At 40.2% G+C, this 23,499-nt stretch overlaps 1 protein-coding gene across 7 annotated transcripts in view; it reads right to left on the bottom strand.

Annotated features, from left to right (window-relative positions):
* Positions 1–23,499, bottom strand: part of LOC126480890 (cellular tumor antigen p53-like) — a 146,300-nt gene that overhangs the window by 102,047 nt on the left and 20,754 nt on the right. For all 7 annotated transcript variants that reach the window (XM_050104282.1, XM_050104280.1, XM_050104283.1 and 4 more), the window contains exon 3: positions 11,263–11,308. In XM_050104282.1, the coding sequence (XP_049960239.1) occupies positions 11,263–11,308 (46 nt within the window). The remainder of the gene's footprint in view (positions 1–11,262; positions 11,309–23,499) is intronic.

Here is a 23,499-nt window from a genome sequence, read left to right as displayed (position 1 = left end):
AATTGTGTCAAATTTACAAAGAATTTGGCATTATGAGCCCACTTATAAATATGAACATCAAGTGACCACTGGTATAGAACTTTTAAGTGTTACAGGATTCAGGTTAGCATCTCACTTTTGTACAGCAGAAATGGAGATAGGAGGAGTTGCCACATTCATCAGTAACTGTCATAAATTTAAGAACACAGACATTCATAAATTTTGCCTAGACCAGCATATGATGGCATGTGCAACAGAAGCAGAATTTCACAAAAAATTCTTCATAATATTAAGTGTATATTGAGCACCTGCAGGTAACTTTAATCTATTCATAAACCACTTTGAAGCTGTAATGGCCCATTTAACAACCAAAAACAAAGAAATAGTGGTTGCTGGTGACTTCAATGTAGATTTCCTTGAAGACTCTCCCAATAAGAACTTATTTGAGTTAGTAACACTATTATTCAACTAAATTCTCACTGTAAAGTTCCCAACTAGGGTAGCCAATTGCTCACAAACAACCACTGATAATATCTTTATAAACAAGTCCAATGAAGAAAATTATATTACAAAACCAATAGTCAATGGCATCTCAGCCCATGACATGCAGTTCCTTCCATTAAATGTTAACTGAACAGGATATAAAATCTGAACTCAAGAGAGTAATCAATAAGCCAAAAATTGATTATTTTAGGATGCTCCTCAGAGAATCACTGGAGTGATGTTTACAGTGCTCATGGCATGGATGAAAAATTTAACACTTTTGCTAATAAAGTGCTTACCTTATTTGAACACTGTTTCCCCCCCAAAAATAACCAAGGTTAGAGCAAAGTCTACAAAGAAGCCATCAATTACTCAAGGATTAGAGGCATCTTATAAAACAAAAAGAATACTACATCGTCACTCGGAAACAGTTCTGATGTTGAGGCTATAGTACATTACAAGAAATACTAGACTGTAATATGGACATCAAAGCAAATATATTACAAAGAAAAGATAGTCATATCAGGTAACAAAATATAGACAATATGGGATATAGTGAAGGAGGAGACTGGTAGAACCAGACATGAAGAGGGGCAAATAGCATTAACAGTAAATGATACATTGGTGACAGATGTGTATAGTGTTACAGAACTGTCACTGAAAAGATAGGGTTGTCAGGTTCTGTAGATGCTGTCATGGGATACCTCAGACCAGACATTTCAAGTAACTTCCATAATATGAATTTGACCCTCACTACTCCAACAGAAGTAACATCCATCATAAAATCTTTAAAATCAAAAACATCTAGTGGGTATGATGAAATATCACCAAAGTTAATTAAAGAATGTGATTCTGAGTTAAGTAACATATTAAGCTGTCTGTGTAACCAGTCGTTTATCAGAGGAATATTTCCTGAATGGTTGAAATATGCTGAATTTAAGAAGGGAGATAAAGAAACAGCATCAAATTTCCGTCCAATTCCACTTTTCCCAGAATTCTCAAAAATTTTAGAAAAGGTAATGTACAATCGGCTTTATAACCATCTTATCACAAATAACATAATATCAAAGTTGCAGTTCGGATTTCTAAAGTGTTCTGACATTGAGAAGGCTATCTTTTCTGTCATTAAGAAGACTATCTTCACTTCCAGTGACAATGTACTTAATTAATTAGACAAAAAAATTGCAGGCAACTGGTATAGTTTGTGATCTGTCAAAGGCATTTGACTGTGTAAATCACAATATCCTTTTAAGTAAATTAGAATATTATGGTGTAACAGGAAATGCTACAAAATGGTTCAAATCTTATAGCTCTGGAAGGAAACAAAGGGTGTTATTAGGAAAGAGACCTGTATTAAGCTATCAGGCATCATGCAACTGGGAACTAATTACATGTGGGGGTCCCACAAGGTTCCATCTTAGGACCCTTACTTTTTCTCGTGTATATCAATGACCTTTCATCAGTAACATTACCAGATGCCAAGTTTGTTTTGTTTGCCGATGATACAAACATTGCAATAAATCACAAATCAAGTGTAGTCTTAGAAAGATCGGCTAATAAAATATTTGTGGACATTAATCACTGGTTCCTAGACAATTCTTTGTCACTAAACTTTGAAAAAACACACTGCATGCAGTTCAGAACTTCCAAGGATGTACCATGAGCATATGCCTAACATATGATGACAAGCAGATAGAAGAAGTGGACAGTGTTAAATCCTTGGATTACAGCTTGATAATAAATTCAACTGGGAGGAGCACACAACTGAGCTGCTGAAGTATCTAAGCAAATCTCTATTTGCAATGCAAATTCTGTCAGGCATAGGGGATATAAAAATGAAAAAGCTTATTTTCACTCCGTAATGCCATATAGTATTATTTTTTGGGGCAATTCATCAAGCCAAGCTAAAGTTTTCCGTGCCCAAAAACATGCAACAGGAGTTATATGTGGTGCGAACTCAAGAACATCCTCCAGAGGCCTGTTTAGGGAACTAAGGATATTAATTACTGCTTCCCAATATATTTATTTCTTAATGAAATTTGTCATTAAAAATATATCACTTTTTCAAACCAACAGCTCAGTTCATGGAATCAATACTAGAAATAAGAATAATCTTCACAAGGATTTAAAGTCACTTACTCTTGCACGAAAAGGTGTGCATTATTGAGGAACATACATCTTCAATAACTTGCAGCAGCCATAAAAAGCTTAACAACCAATGAAATTCAGGTTTCAGGAATTACTGCAACTAATTGCCAAATTCAGTTTATGAGAAGCCTAAATGATTTATTGGTGGCCAACTCCTCCTACTCCTTTGATGAATTTCTCAGCAGAACCAACTAATTGTGTGTGTGTGTGTGTGTGTGTGTGTGTGTGTGTGTGTGTGTGTGTAAAGTACAAGCTAACATCTGCATCAGTGCAGTAACGTGTTCACTGTAAATAAGTATTGTAGTAGTTCTATTATATGTTCATCATTTCATTTTTAAATAATAAATATCATTTATCAAAATCCTCAGAATTTTTGAATCATGCTTTTTTACAGTTCTTCACAAATATATTGTTTTTAACAATGAGTCACAGATTTGGAGCTATGGGGAGACTATTTCACAACACCAGCATTGTACACAGACACACAGAAGATACGAGGGCAATCCACAAAGTACATTACGTTTTGGAATTAAAAATAAATAAAGTACTGGAAATTTTTTTTAAAATTATATACAGATGAAAGCCACACTTAAATACTACTTTTCTAGATAGTTGCCATTTAAATTAAGGCACTTTTCGTAGCGATGGACGAGCTTGGAAATTCCTTCGTCGTAAAATTTGGCCGCCTGCGCCTTCAACCACGTGGTTACCTCTTTTGGGACAGAAAAGGTGTGATTTTTGTGGATTTCCTGGAAAGGGGCACTACAATAAACTCTCAAAGGTATTGCCAAACTCTGCACAACCTCAGAAGAGCAATACAAAACAAGTGCTGGGGAAAGTTGGGCTCAAAGATCTTGCTGATTCACGACAACACCCGGGCCCACACGGCAAATGCCACTCGTGAAGTTCTCAAATCTTTTAAGTGGGAGTTGTTTCCTCATCCGCCGTACAGTCCCAACCTGGCACCGAGCGACTTCCACTTATTCCCAGCAATGAGGAAGTGGTTGGCTATGCAGCGTTTTGATGACGACGCACAGCTTCAAGAAGAGGTAACCACGTGGCTGAAGGCGCAGGTGGCCGAATTTTACGACGAAGGAATTTCCAAGCTAGTCCATCGCTACGATAAGTGCCTTAATTTAAATGGCAACTATGTAGAAAAGTAGTATTTAAGTGTGGCTTTCATCTGTATATAATAAAAAAAAATTATAATACTTTATTTATTTTTAATTCCAAAACGTAACGTACTTTGTGGATAGCCCTCGTACAAATTTGTATCAATATTCCCCCAAGTCTTTCATGCTTCAAAGATTGTACACACTTCTGGCACATGAAAAGTGTAACTTGTCATAGGGAAAATATCTGAAGAAACCATCAGGGACAACACTAGAGTAGCATTCTCCTACTCATCAGCATATATAAGGATAAAACCATGGTAAATACTTAAAATGAGAAAAAACATTCTTTAATTAAAATAACATGAATACAAGACTTCTCATATTCTACCAATGACCACCATTATTATGTACTTTTTATCATTTAAAATGGTTTAACTCCAAGTGCCCAATATATAAAAATGTGCTCTTAAATTGGGAGGAAAAATAATAATCTCTCTTAATGCTGACATGATCTTTGTGGTGATATATGTTGCCATAAATCAAGGCAACGCATTTCACTTTCCTTTTACTGGACCAATGAGAGATGGGTGTGTGAAAAACGTGACTTTCATTAGTAGTATAGTAAAGAGCATCTACTGTACCCAGGTCTGCTGGAATTTATGATATGAGAAAGAAAACTGTGAGCACAGCACAGCAAGTGATGACAGACGTGTAATTTGGACTAACCAGTGAGGAGCCTCTTGCACTCCGCAGTTGTGCATTGGGGGTGCTGTGGACTCTAAAAAAGAAAGGGACCTTTCAACAATGGTCAAGCACTAAAGAAAAATGAATGTGGTACGTAGAATCTATGCAAGGCAGTCGAGAGTTAAGTACAAACTTATGGTTTTGGTGATGCACTGAAGCATCACGTATGAACATGGATGTCTGAAAAGCTTTGTTTATTATCAGTTTTTGCGTAATGTGACAAATTATTTGAATATAGATGAATTATGGAAACAGTTTTTTTGTGAGTTATTTTAAGGTAGCTTTCTTAAAGTCCTCGCCCTTCTACAATCAGAAAGGAAGTCAGCAGTTAAATACATGGTACTAAAGAGCAGGATGACAACTTCAAGAGAAAACAAGATGGTGATCGGGATATTCGGAAAAGAAGGTACCTGTCATTACATGGGAATGAGTAAAGACTTGGCATCTCACAATATATCAATCACTTAAAGTCATCCCACAACAAAAAAAAACCTCAGCCTTCATCAGCTAGTCCTAAAGTGAAAACATGAGGGAAACTATTAAACATACACGAGATGATGTATATAATTACACTAGTATTATAAATAACTCATGTAGTATATGGTACAATTACTAGGGATGGAAGAGCTGACCATTACCTAACTTCAGGAGGTGAAATTCCAGTATCACTGAGACAAACACATAAATGTAAAAACAGATAAAAACTATTCTTAGCTTTCAGAATTGTTTGTTCCTCCTTCATGGGGGAAATGGGGATATGTTTTGGAAAGTAACGCACCACAATGAAAGGGACCCACTAATTCTAATGCCAATGGGGAATAAAGATATGCACCAACATGTTCAGATTCCAATGACATTGTTATAGAAACTTCTAAACAAAAGAAAATCCCACTATCAGTTGGTAATAGGTGATTTTAATATAAACTAAATAATTCTGAAACATATCTGTGAGAGGACGTGAGAGATACAATTAAAATTTTACATGGGATCAATTAAAAATAGTAAAAGTACAAAGAAAATGTCACATTTTATGAGCAAAGACAGCAGACAAGACAAACAACAGAGACATAAGATTTCATTAAAAGTTGCACAGATCAAGAAATAAATGAGAACGCAACTAAATAAGCAAACAATAACATTCTGGAAATAATGCCACATGAAGCGTGTAAAGCCATTTGAGTATGAAGAAAGGGAATGTGCCAGGAGGTGGCTGTCTTTTGACAGAAATAATTGAGGTGGGACGAAAACTATTTGAAAAATTATCAAACAAGAAACAAACAAAAGTTGCTATGTTAATGTAATTGAGTTCGCAGGAAATAACTATGGTACCAACACACCAATAGGCAACCAAGTAAAGATGCAAGAAATTTACTCCAGCAAACACTACATACAGTGCTTACGGTTTCAAAAATACAACCTCTAATGGGCTTACAAAATTCATCAAATTACTAAAAAATAGTAATTCTGTAGGCTATGATAGTGTTTCTATTGTAGTTTTAATATTTTACATTGACTTGTTAAGGCTATCTCTAATCTATGTTTGCAGCTGATCAACGTGCAGACTTCTTGAAAGACTTAAATATGTATTAGAAACTCCAATTTATGAAACTGGAGATAAGAAAACCGTCTGTAATTACCGACTCATTTCACTCATTCCAGTCTTTTATTAAGAAGATGGGTTATGACAGAATACTGACTCATTTTCTAAACGGAACTTGTCAACTACCTTTCAGTTTACTTTTCATGAGGGATTCTCCACAGGCAAAGCAATACCATACAAAACTGAGTTCTGGCAGAGCCAAACAAGAAAAACAGAAAGCAAATTGTCTCAATGAGGGACTGTGTCATACTAAATAGGAGGAGGCTGCATGTGGTTTGCATTACCAGATTCGAGTTACAGCCTGGATGACATGGACTTTTTAGATTATAACCACTCAAAAACTATAGGGTTGCTCTGTGAACATGGACAGTTGCATGTTGAGAATTAGTAGGAGAGACGGAATAATAGATATAAGGATCAGAGAACAAACTGTAGTGAATGATGATTTTATGATTGTAGTGAAAATGAAATTGAGGTGAGGTGATTAGATAGTCAGGTGATGGATGATCAATGGGCCATGAGCCATGAGCCATGGTAAATGAGCGAAAGACTTTCTTCACTCGATTCCAAGAAATAAGAATAGACTGAGAAGATTACCTAACAATAGGTGAGTGGATGAAATTAGAAAACATGCAGGAGTGACATGGATGTGCAAAACTTAAGACAATAATGCATGGAGGAAAGTGAAGAAAGCATTTATATAGCAGGAGAAGCCAAATGGTGAATAGTGATGAAGAAGAAGAAGAAGAAGAAGAAGAAGAATAAATGATGATCACGATGATCCCTTCCTCTCAGTTTACTGCACTGTCAGTACAGATTAATGAAAGTACTGTGATTACTTTGCGGATTTGGCACTGCTACCTACAGACTCATGGTCACTGAAATTTGGAAATTCCATAAAACTTGATAGGAGATATTTTTACAAATATGTTAAAGGTCATCACTAATAATTACTGCATACAAAAACACAGATACTTTTACAGTACATATGGAGATTTCCTTTACTGGGGATATACTTATTTTGAGAAGAAACAATTTGTTAAAGGAGTAGTTAGTAAATAATCTTTAGGATTCAGTTTTTAATCTGCAGTGACTCTGTTATCATAAATATAGAATCATGATTTTACTGAAAGTGTACACAAATTTATCAACTTCTACATTTGGTAAAGGATTTCATATTCTCATTATTACAGATGTAGTGCCTCCAACCATGAACATTTTGGTGTAATTATTTTCACATAAGGCCATTAGTTCGGGAGATATCAGGATTGGAAGATATGGTAATTTCAATACTATGCAAAAATACATGTGTCTAAACTAAAAACCAACAACTTACTTAGCTTTGTAAACTAATTATTCATGATTATCTCAGAGTTCTGTAATTCAAACATTTTAATTAATTAACACACCATTTCAAGATACCAGCCATTTTACTACCTTGTAATACTTCAATGTTTTGCAGAAATACAAGGACACCAAACATTGGGTACATAAAGTAAATAGTCCTAGACATCCAGGTCAGTCACCTTTGTCATTCTCTCTTTTGTATCACTAATTATTGTAGAATTCTCTAGCAAATCACTAAAATCACTAAGTGACGCATTGCTGCCAAAGTGTGAGACTATAAACCCGGGATAGCAGGGCTCAGATTGTGAATTCATGAGACTACAGACAAAGTCGGTAGTAGTCGTAAAGCCTATGTGAAGTATACCACACTGGCGTACTATCTGAACTGTCAAGAACTATGTTAATGTAATGACAAAGGTGGATGAGCAAAATTAAGAACTGAACCTTCAATTTCACACTTATGTGTAAATGAGCAGTGAACAATTATGGTGTACATATTTCAAGACTGTGTCAAAAAATAGAATTTGGCACCATAAAGTTATAAATGTGGGAGTAAATTGCTCATGCATAACAACACCTTGTAATAAAGTTTTTTATTTAACAAGCAAACAGTTTCATATTTGCATGCATTTTTCACTATTGAGAATTTTAGATTCACTGTCTACATAGACATATGGAGAAGTTTGATACAGTAAGGTATGCACATAACAAAAATACACTAATGGCCATTAAAATTGCTACACCACGACGATGACATGCTACAGACACTAAATTTAACCGACAGGAAGAAGATGCTGTGATATGCAAATGATTAGCTTTTCAGAGCATTCACACAAGGTTGGCGCCAGTGGCGACACCTACAACGCGCTGACATGAGGAAAGTTTCCAACCAATTTCTCATACACAAACAGCAGTTTACCAGCGTTGCCCGGTGAAACGTTGTTGTGACTTTGATAAAGGTCGGATTGTAGCCTATCGTGATTGCAGTTTATCGTATCGCGACATTGCTGCTCGCATTGGTCGAGAGCCAATGACTGTTAGCAGAATGTGGAATTGGTGGGTTCAGGAGGGTAATATGGAACGCCGTGCTGGATCCCAACGGCCTCGTGTCACTAGCAGTTGAGATGACAGGCATCTTATCTGCATGGCTGTAACGGATCGTGCAGCCACGTCTCGATCCCTGAGTCAACAGATGGGGACGTTTGCAGGACAACAACCATCTGCACGAACAGCCAGATGTTGTTTGCAGCAGTAAGGACTATCAGCTCTGAGACCATGGCTGCGGTTACCCTCGACACTGTATCACAGACAGGAGCACCTGCGATGGTGTCCTCAACAATGAACCTGGGTGCACGAATAGTAAAATGTCATTTTTTCGGATGAATCCAGGTTCTGTTTACAGCATCATGATGGTAGATCCGTGTTTGACGACATCGCGCTGAACACACATTGGAAGCGTGTTTTCGTCATCGCCATACTAGCGTATCACCCGGCGTGATGGTATGGGGTGCCATTGGTTAAACATCACTGTCACTTCTTGTTCGCATTGACAGCACTTTGAACAGTGGACATTACATTTCAGATGTGTTACGACCCGTGGCTCTACCCTTCATTCGATCCCTGTGAAACACTACATTTCAGCAGGATAATGCATGACCGCATGTTGCAGGTCCTGTACGGGCCTTTCTGGATACAGAAAATGTTTGACTGCTGCCCTGGCCAGCACATTCTCCAGATCTCTCACCAATTGAAAATGTCTGGTCAATGGTGGCCGAGCAACTGGCTCGTCACAATACGCCAGTCACTACTCTTGATCAACTGTGGTATCGTGTTGAAGCCGCATGGCCAGCTGTACCTGTATACGCCATCCAAGCTCTGTTTGACTCAATGCCCAGGCGTATCAAGGCCGTTATTACAGCCAGAGGTGGTTGTTCTGGGTACTGATTTCTCAGGATCTATGCACCTAAATTGCATGAAAATGTAATCACATGTCAGTTCTAGTATAATATATTTGTCCAATGAATACCAGTTTATCATCTGCATTTCTACTCGGTGTAGCAATTTTAATGGCCAGTAGTGTATTTTCAAACTCAGCAGCCAAAACATATTTTAGATTATTTATTTAATAAGCAAATGAAAACAAAAACTAAATATTGAGTAATTATGTTAAATAATACTAATACACACTTATAAAGCTTCTATAATTTTTTTATCAGTGCAAAGCTGAGGTGCTTGTCTAGATATTAGTCCGAATTACAAACAATATTTTTTTAGGTTGGCTCTAAATTTTGCAATGGGGAAACGTGACTGAAATCAACAGTGCACTGGCAAGCACCAGTCCTACATACAGTAGGTTTCTTTGATACACTACAATTCTATGACTTACGAGGTGAAACTGATCTTTGTTTCTATTATTCTTTTTGTGTAGTTCTGAATTTACATAATTTTAGGCAGTAGACAGTACGCAAGTATTACTGACGAATTTGCTAATTAAGCATATTTATTGCAAATATATTTTTAGCCAGTGCCACTCTATAGGAAATGACTTGTCAACAGCAAGGACACTACAGGGACAGCTGTAACCGAGCTGGATCAAGATTGGGGAGGGGGGATGACTGATGTGAAAATGATAAAGGAAGTATTCAGAATAAATCATACCTGATTTATGGAAACCAAAGGAAAGCTAAATCTAGACTATGAGACAAGGATTTCAACCTTGTTTCTTCCCAATGAGACTAAGGGGCGCTCAAGAAGAAACGTGCCAGAGGCATAATTACAGAAACCAGTACCTGTATTTTAGAAGTATTAAACCTAGCTGTTGAGACACTTGTCCCACAGTGACACAAGGCAGCGAATGGCTGTCTCATAAAATTCCCGGGGCTGCGATGTGAACATGTTCTGCACGTACAACTGGACATCGTCGTCCGAGGTGAATCGTTTGCCCCTCAGAGCCTTATTAAGGGGACCAAAAATGGCGTAATTACAGGGAGAGAGGTCCAGACTGTATGGAGGGTGGCCGAGAACCTCCCATTTGAATTTCTGCAGGAGTGCCGCGACTGTGTTGGCCGTATGAGGCTTTGCATTATCATGGAGCAGAATAACCCCACAGGTGAGATTGCTTGATGGTTTTGATTTGATCGCTTGCCAAACAGCGATCAAGGTTTGCGAGTAACACTAGGCATTCACTGTTGTCCCATGCTGCAGGAAGTATATCAGAAGGGTGCCATCTTGGTCAAAGATGAATATCAGCATAACCTTTCCTGCACTCATGTGGACGACGACGTCCAACTGTACATGCGGAACTGGTTCACATCGTAGCACCGGGAATTTTAAGAGAGAGCCATTCGGCGCCTCTGGTCACAGTGGGACAAATGTCTCAACAGCCAGGGTCAATACTTATAACATACAGGTACTGGTTTCTGTAATTATGCCTCTCTGGCTCGTTTCTTTTTGAACGCCCCTTATAGAACAGCAGACTCTTTCTGAAACCCCCAGAAGACTAACATTGTTTAAATTGTTGTGCCACAGTTCTGTACACCACATAATCTGAAACTGTTTAAAATAAATAAATAAATAAATAAGTAACAACCGTGTGTGTGTGTGTGTGTGTGTGTGTGTGTGTGTGTGTGTCTACAATACAGCTATTTATAAAAGTAATCTATTTTTGTTACATTTTCCACATGTGGATGAATTAAACATACATAATGAATCTGCTTTTCAAATGCAAATAATTAAAAGTGAGAGACTTCCAACCATTGCTGCATGCTATGTGATTTATCTGTGAGGATATAAATCAGTATTTTGTTACATTGATGAAACAAAAAATAGAGGATGATGCACACTTACCAACAGTGGGTCACCATCAAGTGGATCCATATTATCAGAAAAAAATCTGCAAAATAAATTCATTTCTTTAGACAATGAAAGAAACAACAGAATAATGCAATTCTGTCAAATAAAGGTAAGACTGGAGACCATAGCAGTTATGTGATATAAATTGTTGATGGTGTACAGCAACAAGCCACAGGTTTTGGTTTACTTTATTGAAAAAGTACCATTATTGGTTTCAAATTGATACAATTCATCATAAATGGCTTGCATGCTTTTGTCAAAATACATTACATTGAAATTTAAGTTCTTCATGGTGGCATCCTTGTATAAAATTTTCTCAGTGTTCAGATACATCAAATCGGAGTTAGAACTCAAGACTTCAAAGATTATCACCATGTTCTTCATCAGGAGATGACAGACAGCTGAGAAGAAAGTGTGTACCTTTTAGAGTGGCATTCTGGCTTGTGGCTGGAATTGCCATCTAGAGGACAGGATTCCCACACACAAAAGCAGGAAATCAGTAATATAGCTGGTCCCCTCCCCCCACCAGTGTGATTGTAGGATGAAATGTGAATGGAGACAATCCCCCACATAGCATCCTCCCTTAAAAGTCATGGTTTTTGGCTGCATTTCTTTGATGGCTCAAGTTCTTGTCCCCAGGCACCACTCAGATTATAACCACCATCTTTACTAAAATTTGTTACTGAAATCAAACAATGGAAAATTCAGGATGGAATGTAACAATATTATGGCCAGGATAGCGACTACTCACCATATAGCGGAGACGTTGAGTTGCAGATAGGCACAACGAAAAGACTGTTACAAAATCAGCTTCCAGCCAACAGGGCCTTTGTCAAAAATAGACCCCCCCCCCCTCACACACACACACACACACACACACACACACACACACACACACACAAAATCACAGTCTCTGGCAGCTGAAGCTCCACCAATTGTTATTGCACATGTGAATTTCTATTTCATTATAGAATCCCAGTAACTTGCCGCACACGAGAGGGCCTTCATTTCCTTACAGTTGATCTCTAACCCTTCCATAAGGCTATGTTCCAGTATCGCTACTCTCTCAAGATTTCTGTACTTGATGTGCCATTTATGTTCAGCACAGAACTTGGCTACAATACGGATTGTCTGCCCTACGTAATTTTTGCTACATTCACATAGTACATGCCAGCTATTATGAAATACACTCATTCTCACTGGATTCAGCAAATCTTTTGGATCTCACAGACGTTATAAAACTGGTCTAATACCATATTTACATAGTATGTATCCAATTGTGCTCAAGATCACTCAACACAATGGAATGAGTGCTGTGGTTGGTCTTCTTCCATTGGCCGGGTAGGTTTGCACCAACAAATGCAGCTCTAATTTGATGTGGTTTGTACCTTTTTCTTCTGAACACATTCTTTAGGTGGCCCAATACAGATTCCAGATGATCATGGTCTGAAACTGTCTGTGCACTGTATAACAAAGTGCTCAGGACAGAATGCTTTTGAGCTGTATGGGGGAAGTTGTGCTTATTTAAATAATGATCTGGGTGAGACAGCTTAAGTATACAATGACCCAGGCATCCATCCAATTAACATTCAACCAACACATCCAAAAACGACAATCTGCCTTCCGTTTCCACTTCCATTGAAAATTTGGTGCTTGGATGTATGCCTTTCATGTGATTACTGAAGAAATGCCTCCATTCTATGAGGCTTGTCCACATACCTATAAAAACAAGTTGGACATAGAGGAGCTGATTGTACAGCCTGATCTTCAAAACCTTCAATGAAGAAATTTGCAACAACTGGCAACAATGGTGGCCATAGCTGTAGTATCAGTCATTATGTAATAATTTGCAATATATAGAAAGCAAGAGGCTGTCAAGACATATTTTAAAAAGTTTGGTAATGGCTGGTGAAAAATAGCCAGCTAGCAGCTCCAAAACATCTACTATTGTTACTTTTGTACATAAGTCAACACGTCTAGGCTCACCACTTGCTGGGCCATTATGTTGTGATGAAGCAGTACAGAGTCCACATTTCCTCAGCCATGTGGCAGGGCCACTTGCCTGTCATACCACACTCAGCAAGTGCATGCTCACCTGAGGGTGAGCCCAAAACACGATAGCCGTATGCTTCCACACCACATACAAAGTGATTGCTAGGGATCAAATGCTGCTCACAGGGGTACATCAAGCAGATACAGTGCTCTACAAATAACGTAACTTAGAGATGCCAATTGTTGGAAGGTAAAAAGTGCTGAGTTTTTCTGTCACATTACTTCACAGTTTCTCAATAATGGTTGTACCTATGCATAACCATTCATTTTTCATGTTCTTCAGTTATAAATGACCCCACTGGACTACTTGGAAATGCAATCAGTCTGAAAAGGAGATTGCTTAAATATCATTCACATCACCCATTCTAGAATACTTCTCAAGTGCGTAGGATCCGAACAAAATTGGAAGAACAGGGGATACTGCATGTATACAGAGAAGGGCAGCACAGATGGTCACAGTTTGTTCAAACAGTAGACCGTGTCACTGAGATGCTGAAGAAACTGAGCTGGCAGACTCTTTTGTTTATTTGTTCATTTATTTTGTCCTTTGAATCATTTTTGTACAAGACATGCACATGGTGGTGCACAAACATACAACTGATATTGGACAATTCATAGCACGATGCGATGGTCTGATGACATAACGAGATGTGATGGGAATATACAAACATGATTTTATGTAGTTATTAAGTATTTTCATTCCATTTCTTTCTCACATATATACAAAACACAGTAATGTACACTCTTGATGCACGTGATTTCAGAGATCACGCGTCCATACAGTCCACAAGCTCGATTATAAAGGCCACCAGGGTCAGTCCCAGTGGCGTGCTCTGGTGAGCCGTCAGCGAAACAGTATTATTTAAGTGATCGCAAACGAGTGCTCGACCTACTCTCTAACCTGTGTTACTGTTGTTCAGTCAATGTGTTCAGAGCTAAACATAACTTGTACTTCACTGTACCTTACATGTTCCTTCATAAAATACCATGTTCCATAAATCAATTTTGTTCTTGTTATGGCAATCTTGGTGACAAGTGAGGGTTACATTTTCTACGCATGTTAGTGTCAGTGCTAAGTCACCAGGCAAACATCCCGATGGAAGAAATACTCCAATATATCATTGCCCAGCAGCAAGTTTCTTTGAACAACAGCAGGCTCTCACCAACGCTCTAAAACAAGTGACATCTGCCTGTTCGCAGTGGGTTACTCTCCCATCAGTGCAACTGTTGCCCTTCCCGGTGTTTGATGAATCAGCTGAAAATTGGAACTCTACTAAAAACGGTTACACCAATATTTCCAAGTTTTTTTACGTGGGCAATACAAATCGGTGTAGGCTTCCTTTCTTTCCTGGTTTTCACCGCGCATTTATCAGCTGTTATGGCAACTTGTGTCTTTGCAGGAACTGGTCAGCTTATCATCTGATGAAATGTGCAACTTCTCTCAACATATAACTGTGACAGAACGCATATCACTGCAGCACGCATAGTATTTTACCACTGTCAGAAATGCACAAACCAATCTTACACACTTGGGCATCAGAATTACAAGGATCGAGCCATCATTGTAAATTTGTCACTAGTAACCATCTCGAATCCTATTCAGATCACATGTTGTGTGATATATTCCCTGATAGGGAAGTCCATTGAAAAGCACTTCACTGTGCGAATCTGATGTTTACAGCTGTGCTCAATATGGCACAGTCCTTTAAAGTGTCAGGGGCTGCAGGCAATCAGACTGCTGTGTGGGGAGAGGTATCTGAAGTTTCTCACTCAACCCACGTTAGGCACGCTGCAAGTGTTCGGGATGACAAGGAAGCCGTTGCAGCAGTACAACCTTCGACTCAACATTGCATAGGACAGTGTCGGTTATGGTCACAGTAGCAACTGGCCACGTCGCAACAACGGCCACGTGCCCGCCCCCCCTCCCCTTTCGCCTTGCCCGTCATGCTCTGTCCAACACAAGCAGGCTGTGTGCTGTAAGCATTGGCCTGTTTGCAATAAGTGTCAAAAGAGAGTCCACATTGCACTGATGTGTAACTCCCCTTCAAACGTGGCAGACACAGTGGTACCGATGGACACAAACAGTATCTCTACGATGACTGTTTCCCTACACAAATTTTTATTGACTTGTGTGTGTTTAACACACAGCTAAAAATGCAAGTGGACACAGAAACTGCAGTGACTTTAGTAAAAACAGAAACGTATGTGGACTTGGGCTCCCCTCCCCTCACACAAATTTACAGGATTGGTTAGTTACAATAAACAGTAGATATTGACCCTAGATCAGGTCTCTGTTCCTGTCTCTTAAAAATCAGTTGTTTACCCTCTCACCTTCCTTATTGTGGATCATTCCCATACCACAGACCTGTCTTGGTTAGACGTGTTTCACACTTTCAGTTTCTCCACTGCCTGTGAGATAAATTTAGTGTCAGGATCAAGTTCTGTACCAGCAACTCGAGTCCCTCTGTTGTGAGTTTTTGTCCCTGTTTTCCCCTGGGCTTGGTTATGCTACTGGTTTCCAGGCTCATATTATCATGAAAGAGCCTGCCCACTCTCATTTATTATTTTGGGCATGGCAGGTGCCTGTTGCTTTGCGTGACTGTGTCAAGGCCAAATTAGACCGTTTGACATCACTCAATGTAATTCGGCCTATTTCTTCCAGTGAATGGGCTACACCAGTGGTCACTGTTAAGAAGCCAAAGAATAAGCTTCACCTCTGTGGCAACCTGAGTTTCATGATTAATGCACAGTCCATGATAAGACACATATCCTTAACCCCGCCATGACAAGCTGCTCACAAAATTACAAGGTAGCCACTACTTTTGCAAGATTGATTTGCCAGAAGAGTACCTCCAGCTCCCCTTGGATGAGGCCACTAGACGTCTTCTCATTGTCAATACACCTTTCGGCCTATAATAATATCAAAACTTGCCTTCTGGTATCACTAGTATGCCCACAATTTTTCAGTGTTTTTTAGAACAGCTGACAGCCTCTGTGCCCAGCTGCATCAATTACCTCGACGATGTCACTGTTTTGAGTTCTTCCACTGAAGACCACCTTCGAAGTCTCCAACCGTCATTTTCTGTTTTGCAGTCTGTGGGTCTCAAGTGCAATCTTGCCAAATCTCAATTTTTTCAGCAGTCAATTGGGTACCTAAGTTTTGAGGTTACCTGTACAGGGGTCACACCGTTGCATCGCCACGTCGACACAAATGTTGCCTTGCCATGGCCGATCTCCATTAAGGAACTGCAGGTGTTTCTCAATAAAGTAGCACACTACTGTAAATTTTTATCCAATTGCATTAACTGTTGCTCAGTTTCTGCAAGTGCATTTATGTGTGTGTTTTTTTTTCCTGGTCCCCCAGCTTGTGACCAAGCAGTCACTTTGCTTAAACCTAAGCTCCAATTCGCCCCACGTCTGAGCACTTTTCAGCCGGGTCAACATTTCGGATGGCTACAGATGCCTCTCAGAATGGGATCGGTGCGGTGCTGGCATACAAACACGCTGACCGGTCTGAACAACCCATTGCTTACACTTCTAAGACTAATTCCCCCTGAGCAGGGATATTTTCAGATTGAAAAGGAGGCTTTAGTGATTGTGTTTGCCCTCAAGAAATTTCATGTCCCCTTGTATAGTTCTAAGTTCCATTTAATCATGAATCATAAGCCTTTAGTTGCTCTTTCTAACTCTTCGGCTTCCTTGTTGGACAAGGCAGTGCATCGTTTGCAACTGGTGGGCTCTCTTCCTCTCTCGTTTATCATTATCAGATCCATTACCGGCTGACTGTGCAACATGCCAGTGACTACGCCTTATATTGCCTTCAGATCAGGCAGGACACTGCATTCAATCAGGATGAGTTTCTTTGTTTCTATTTAGAAAGCAGAGAGACCTTTAATGATACCATATGACTTCCCAGAGGACACAGATGCAAAGGCACTAAAAGACGCAATATTCGTGCAGAACCCTGAAGATGAACTAAGGAAAGCTTCGAAACCGGCTTTACAGTATGATTCAGGACAGGACTAAGTGGAAGAAAACTGGTCCATTAAGATATTGAAGTGAGCCCTGAGGTTAGAAAACTCTCATGAAGCGACAAAAAGTATATCTTGGGTTTTGTTCACTTTCAGTGAAAGACTATCTAGTAGTGGGGCAGTGTGTTCAATGCCAACATTTGGCAAGACATTGCAATAAACAAGTAGTAATTTGTGAACATTGTGGGGAAGAAAGTCATATCATGAAAAAGCTGTAATAATACCAAACGAGTGGCAGTATACGTGCCACGTAAATATAGAGGTAAAAAATGCACAGGGAACAGAAATGAATGTCACACATATCAAACCCTCCTAACAAGGCAGATTTTAAAAATGGGTTGTGGGTAGGCAGAAGCAATGAGGACTAATGACACATCATGTGCCGTCTTCGTAAGAAACATAATCACCATCGAGGAGGAGGAGGAGAGGAATTTCTAGCAAGAAGTGAGCAGTAAGAATTGTAGAACAGAGCATGCGACACATACCGAAGTAGAACATCATGCACCTACTAAAAAGCAGGAAAGACGTTTTTGGCAATAATTCAGAACTATGTGGTATAACAGAGAACAAGATCAGAGTGACATATGACATAGGCAAATAGGATTTGGTGACACAAACTAGTCAGTCGTCTGCACTCGTGACAGGCAGACATTCCGTTACTTCAACCAGCTGCAGCTGCACACGGTGGGGTCTGTTCCAGAGAGCCCACCACTGCCGATGTCTCTTCCTGTATCGTAGACGGTCCGGTTCGCGCCACAGCGGGATTGCTGCCTGGCAGATCACTGTCTCTCGCCCCACTGCTCAGCTGCCATTGCTGGTGCAGACCCTCCACCACCTTTGCACCTGAAACTCCAGCCGCCACCACCTCCATTGCCAAGTCCTGTGCAGCTGTCGTCTCCAGCAGCCCCATGGATGCCTCCGGCACTGACTGCTGACCTCAACGAGGACATCCCTATTGAGATGCCTTCCCTGGTTCTGCCCTATGGACTCTCACAATAGGGAGGATGGCACACCAACCCGCCACCTCATCACTTCTATTCCTACTCACCGGTGACTGCCAACCACATGGTGCAGCAGCAGCAGTCGTTCGGCATGTTGGATGTCAGTGCTATCATTCATGTCTTCCGTGACTTGTAATCTCAGAGTGGCTTGTGGGATCAGTGTACTCCCCCCGCCCCCCACGGTACCAATGATTTTTCGGTATTTGGTACCAGTGGTTTTTTTGGTACCATGCATTTCTTCTGTACCATGCATTTTTTTTTGTACCATGCATTTTTCTGTGCCTAGTGTATGTATGTAGTTTTGCAGCTCCCTAGAAGGGTGGACTGATGTTCCTTCACTCATGATGTGCGCAATTTGTGAGAGTGCGCATCCATACAGTTCACAAGCCTGCTTATAGAGGCCACCTGGGTCAGCACCTTTTGCACTCTGGCAAGCCACCAAGGAAGCAGTATTATTTAATCTATTGCAAAAGAATGGTAAGTCTATTCTATAACCTGTGTTTATTCTTGCTGTAGGACACATGCCTGATTGCATAATTGAATTAGATTATTCAATTATGCAACCAGGCATGTGTGATATAGCAAGAATAAACACAATTTATGGCACATAATACTTTATAGAGCAGCACATACAGGTAAAATGAAATACAGGTTGTGCGTAGCACTGAACACATTGACTGGACAATGGTAATACAGGTTATAGAATAGACTGCGCACTCTTTTGTGACTGATTAAATAATACCGTTTCCTTGGTGGCTCGCCAAACAATCTGCATATTTTTAGATGGTATAAACACAAAAACTTTTTACATATATTTTACATTAATGTTTATTTCTTGTATAAAATTCATTCCTGCAACTGGTTTCATATTTATTTTCACACATATGGGCCAAAATTCAAATACTGTGTAAAAGCAATGATTAAACAGGAAGGTTTTCATAGTCATATTACACAAAGGCAGAGATTTCCTGTTCCTTAGTTCTGGTGGGAGACAGTTTTATACTTGGATGCCTTGGTTAAGTGGTGAGTTATTGAAAATGGAGATACACATACTTCGAACACAGTTTCATTTTTCGTCTTGTACTATGATCATGAACATTCACATTTTTATTTAATTTAGTAGTACTACTTTTTACAAACTTACATGTTTCTAATACTTAGAGATTGCCAAGAGGAAGATGAGCAAACTTTGGGAAAGCCTACTTACAATGTTTTGAGAACCATTGTTAACTGAGAACTCAACAAATACTCTGTAACTTCATATGAACCACTCACAAAGGGATCATGAGGACAAGATTAGATTAATTACAGCACGTACAGTGGCCTTTAAATCATTCTTCTCATGCTCCTTACATAAATAACTGGTACCATGGGACAAACGCTTTGTCATGCACTTCACAGTGGTTTTCAGACTAAACACCAGATGCAGATGAAAACATGCCCATTTGAAAGAGAGACACGCACAAATTGAAGCAGATGCTCCAGGGGCTGCATGCCAGCAGGTGTATCATATTCATTTGCTCCATGTGCAACTCGCATGAGGTTGAGAGCTACATACCTCTTTCACAACCTGAGCAACACAACAATGTTGCACTGCAATGCAACTAAACATTCTGACAAATGGCACTGCCCTTTAAGAGAGAGAGAGAGAGAGAGAGAGAGAGAGAGAGAGAGAGTTTCCTTTGACACATTTTCAGATATTTTCACCGATGCTCAGCTTGTCTCGGGTTTGCAGTTCATGATGCAGACCAGTGAAAATTTTTCTTATACTGTGTTTGCACAATGCCATTTCGCCATCACTGGATTTCAACAAAGAGAAACAGTTTATCTGTCTTAAAGCAAAGTTATGACCCATGAGTTCAAATGGATGCGGAGATTGGGGGAAACAGTTTACTACATTAAGGAGGTGCGGAGGTGCAGGGAGAAGTATTTTCACCTCTATATCAGTGTTGACACACACACACACACACACACACACACACACACACACACACACGTTATTTACTGCTTTCTGCCTACGTCTGTGCTACATGCTGACAGATCGTAGACATTGGTAGTTGGTGACAATGGCACAAAATTTACCAACTACTTGTGAAATGTGCCGATTTGAATAATGGAAGTTGGGACCATAATCTCATGAGCAATCTATTGGATTGGTGCACATGTTCGTAATGTTTTTCCATAAGTTTAATAAACACAACAGAAACACATAACAGAGACTTTAGTCATCAATAATATATTCTCCTTCACTGTTTACAATGCTGGGGTAATTTTTTGATTCTGCAACTGTAGAAATCACATGGTTTTGACATGAAGAACTCGTCAAGCCATGTTCAGAGAGCATTTTCTTCCAGAAAGGAAGCTCCTTGAAGGTCGTTCGATAGAGTGTGGAAAAGGTGAAAATCAAATGGCGCAATATCAGGTGTATGAGTTGGGTGTGGAAGTTCTTCCCAACCCAACTCCTGTGTGGTGTTTCATGTTACTCTAGCAGAATGCAGGCGTGTGTTATCACGGAGCAGCATCACTTCACACAGTCTTCCAGATCATTGTTCTTGGATTGCGTCTGCAAGACGCCTCAGTTTGCAGACGCCTCAGTTTGCAGACGCCTCAGTTTGCAGACGCCTCAGTTTGCAGACGCCTCAGTTTGCAGACGCCTCAGTTTGCAGACGCCTCAGTTTGCAGACGCCTCAGTTTGCAGACGCCTCAGTTTGCAGACGCCTCAGTTTGCAGACGCCTCAGTTTGCAGACGCCTCAGTTTGCAGACGCCTCAGTTTGCAGACGCCTCAGTTTGCAGACGCCTCAGTTTGCAGACGCCTCAGTTTGCAGACGCCTCAGTTTGCAGACGCCTCAGTTTGCAGACGCCTCAGTTTGCAGACGCCTCAGTTTGCAGACGCCTCAGTTTGCAGACGCCTCAGTTTGCAGACGCCTCAGTTTGCAGACGCCTCAGTTTGCAGACGCCTCAGTTTGCAGACGCCTCAGTTTGCAGACGCCTCAGTTTGCAGACGCCTCAGTTTGCAGACGCCTCAGTTTGCAGACGCCTCAGTTTGCAGACGCCTCAGTTTGCAGACGCCTCAGTTTGCAGACGCCTCAGTTTGCAGACGCCTCAGTTTGCAGACGCCTCAGTTTGCAGACGCCTCAGTTTGCAGACGCCTCAGTTTGCAGACGCCTCAGTTTGCAGACGCCTCAGTTTGCAGACGCCTCAGTTTGCAGACGCCTCAGTTTGCAGACGCCTCAGTTTGCAGACGCCTCAGTTTGCAGACGCCTCAGTTTGCAGACGCCTCAGTTTGCAGACGCCTCAGTTTGCAGACGCCTCAGTTTGCAGACGCCTCAGTTTGCAGACGCCTCAGTTTGCAGACGCCTCAGTTTGCAGACGCCTCAGTTTGCAGACGCCTCAGTTTGCAGACGCCTCAGTTTGCAGACGTCTAAGTTGTTTACAATACATGTCTGCAGTGATGGTTACACCTAGGGGAAGCAATTCGTAGTACACTACATCATCGCTGTTCCACCAGATGCATAACATTATCTTTTGTAGATGGGTGCAAGTACTTTTTTTGGGTTCAAACATTTCTTTCTTTTCCTTATGGTAGCACAAAAACAACACTTCTCAGTAACAAGACAGGACAGGAATGGTCGGTTTTGTTCACAAGCCAACTGATGACGAGCAAGCAAAGATGCATTTAGGCTACCCGCTGATTTCTGTGATTTGAGCTTAGAGCATGTGGTACCCATACACCCAATCTTGGAAGCTTCCCAATAGCTAGCAAATGTCACAAAATGGTGGAACGATCAAAGCTCATCACATCTGCCAGCTCTCAAATAGAATGATGTGGATCTTGTGGATTAATGCTTTGAAACAATCTTCATGAAACCTCGAAAGTCTTCCTGAAAGCGAAGAGTCACTAATGTCAAAATGATACACCAGAAAACCATTTTCTTGCCATGCTCTGTCCAATGGCATTATCCTCATACACAGAGCAAATATCTCTGGCTGCCTCCACTACTGTCAGCCCTCTACTGAACCCAAACAGAATGATATGTCAGAAATGCTCCGATTTCTCAACTTGGTACACCATCTTCTAGCCTGCACAGGAATGACAATATGTAAACTCAAATAGCAACAGTGAACTACAAATAAATTATGACAACTGATAAATCCATAGCAACTGAAATACCAACTTGCAAAACAAAAATGCTGTGAACTTATGCACCAACCTAATAGTTATCTGTTGTTGGTCCATCTGTAAGGTTCTGTGCTAGTTGTTTGTTAATTTCATGCAAATTTTCAGATGCATCTTTACTAAATTTATTCGCAAACTGTATGGGGTTAAGGAGAGAAAAGTATGTGCTAAATGTCAACAATTCCACGAAAAATGGATGAAGGATTATTTCTTCACCACGTACAAATATAAACCTGTCCGCTTGTCATGTAATGAATCACTATCGGTTGTGAAGGAATAGAATATGGAAAGGTACCTTTCTACAAAACAAACTGCTCAAAACAGCTTATAGAGCAATTGCAGAAAGACAAAATTAAAATATTAATTTCCAATTTGGACAACCAACATTGGTTGCTGCACTCCTTACCTGTAGTATAGCCTGGATAATCAGGTACCATGTTGGGAGGATTTTTGGTTTTAAAGTCACCAAGTCCATAGTGTCCATCCACTATGTCAAAGAATTCAGAACATCCACTAACCAGAAGATTGTCAACTGCAGTTTCTAAGGACTATAACTGGTCATCAGATCCACAACAATGCCCCAGCAGCCGACAATGATCATGTCTGCAGCTCATCAACCTACAGCAATGGCAGCTTTAGCTGTGGACCCACTTACAACAACAATGTTCACCATAACATTGATCCACCTTCCCATCAGCATCATGACAGGGCAATCTATGCAAGCATTGTTTGGTTAATTGTATTTAATCCAAGCTGATTTTTATTTATTGTGGTGGTGGTGGTGTATTTTGTGGAAGTAGGTTTGACAATCAGAGTTTTTTGGTTTTGTTCGACGAAGTTGTTATAGTACTACGGCAGTCAACAGCAGACCTCTTCATCTCCAAATAACTACTGCAGACTACCTCCTCCTGAATCTGTATACTGTATTTATTTGTTGGTCTCCTTCTACTATTTTTACCCCCTCCCCTT

Source organism: Schistocerca serialis, chromosome 5 (assembly GCF_023864345.2).
Source record: "Schistocerca serialis cubense isolate TAMUIC-IGC-003099 chromosome 5, iqSchSeri2.2, whole genome shotgun sequence".
In the NCBI taxonomy this organism is placed as follows: Eukaryota; Metazoa; Arthropoda; class Insecta; order Orthoptera; family Acrididae; genus Schistocerca; species Schistocerca serialis.
The sequence above is the reverse complement of the archived record's forward strand: the minus strand, read 5'-3'. Positions and strand labels throughout refer to the sequence as shown.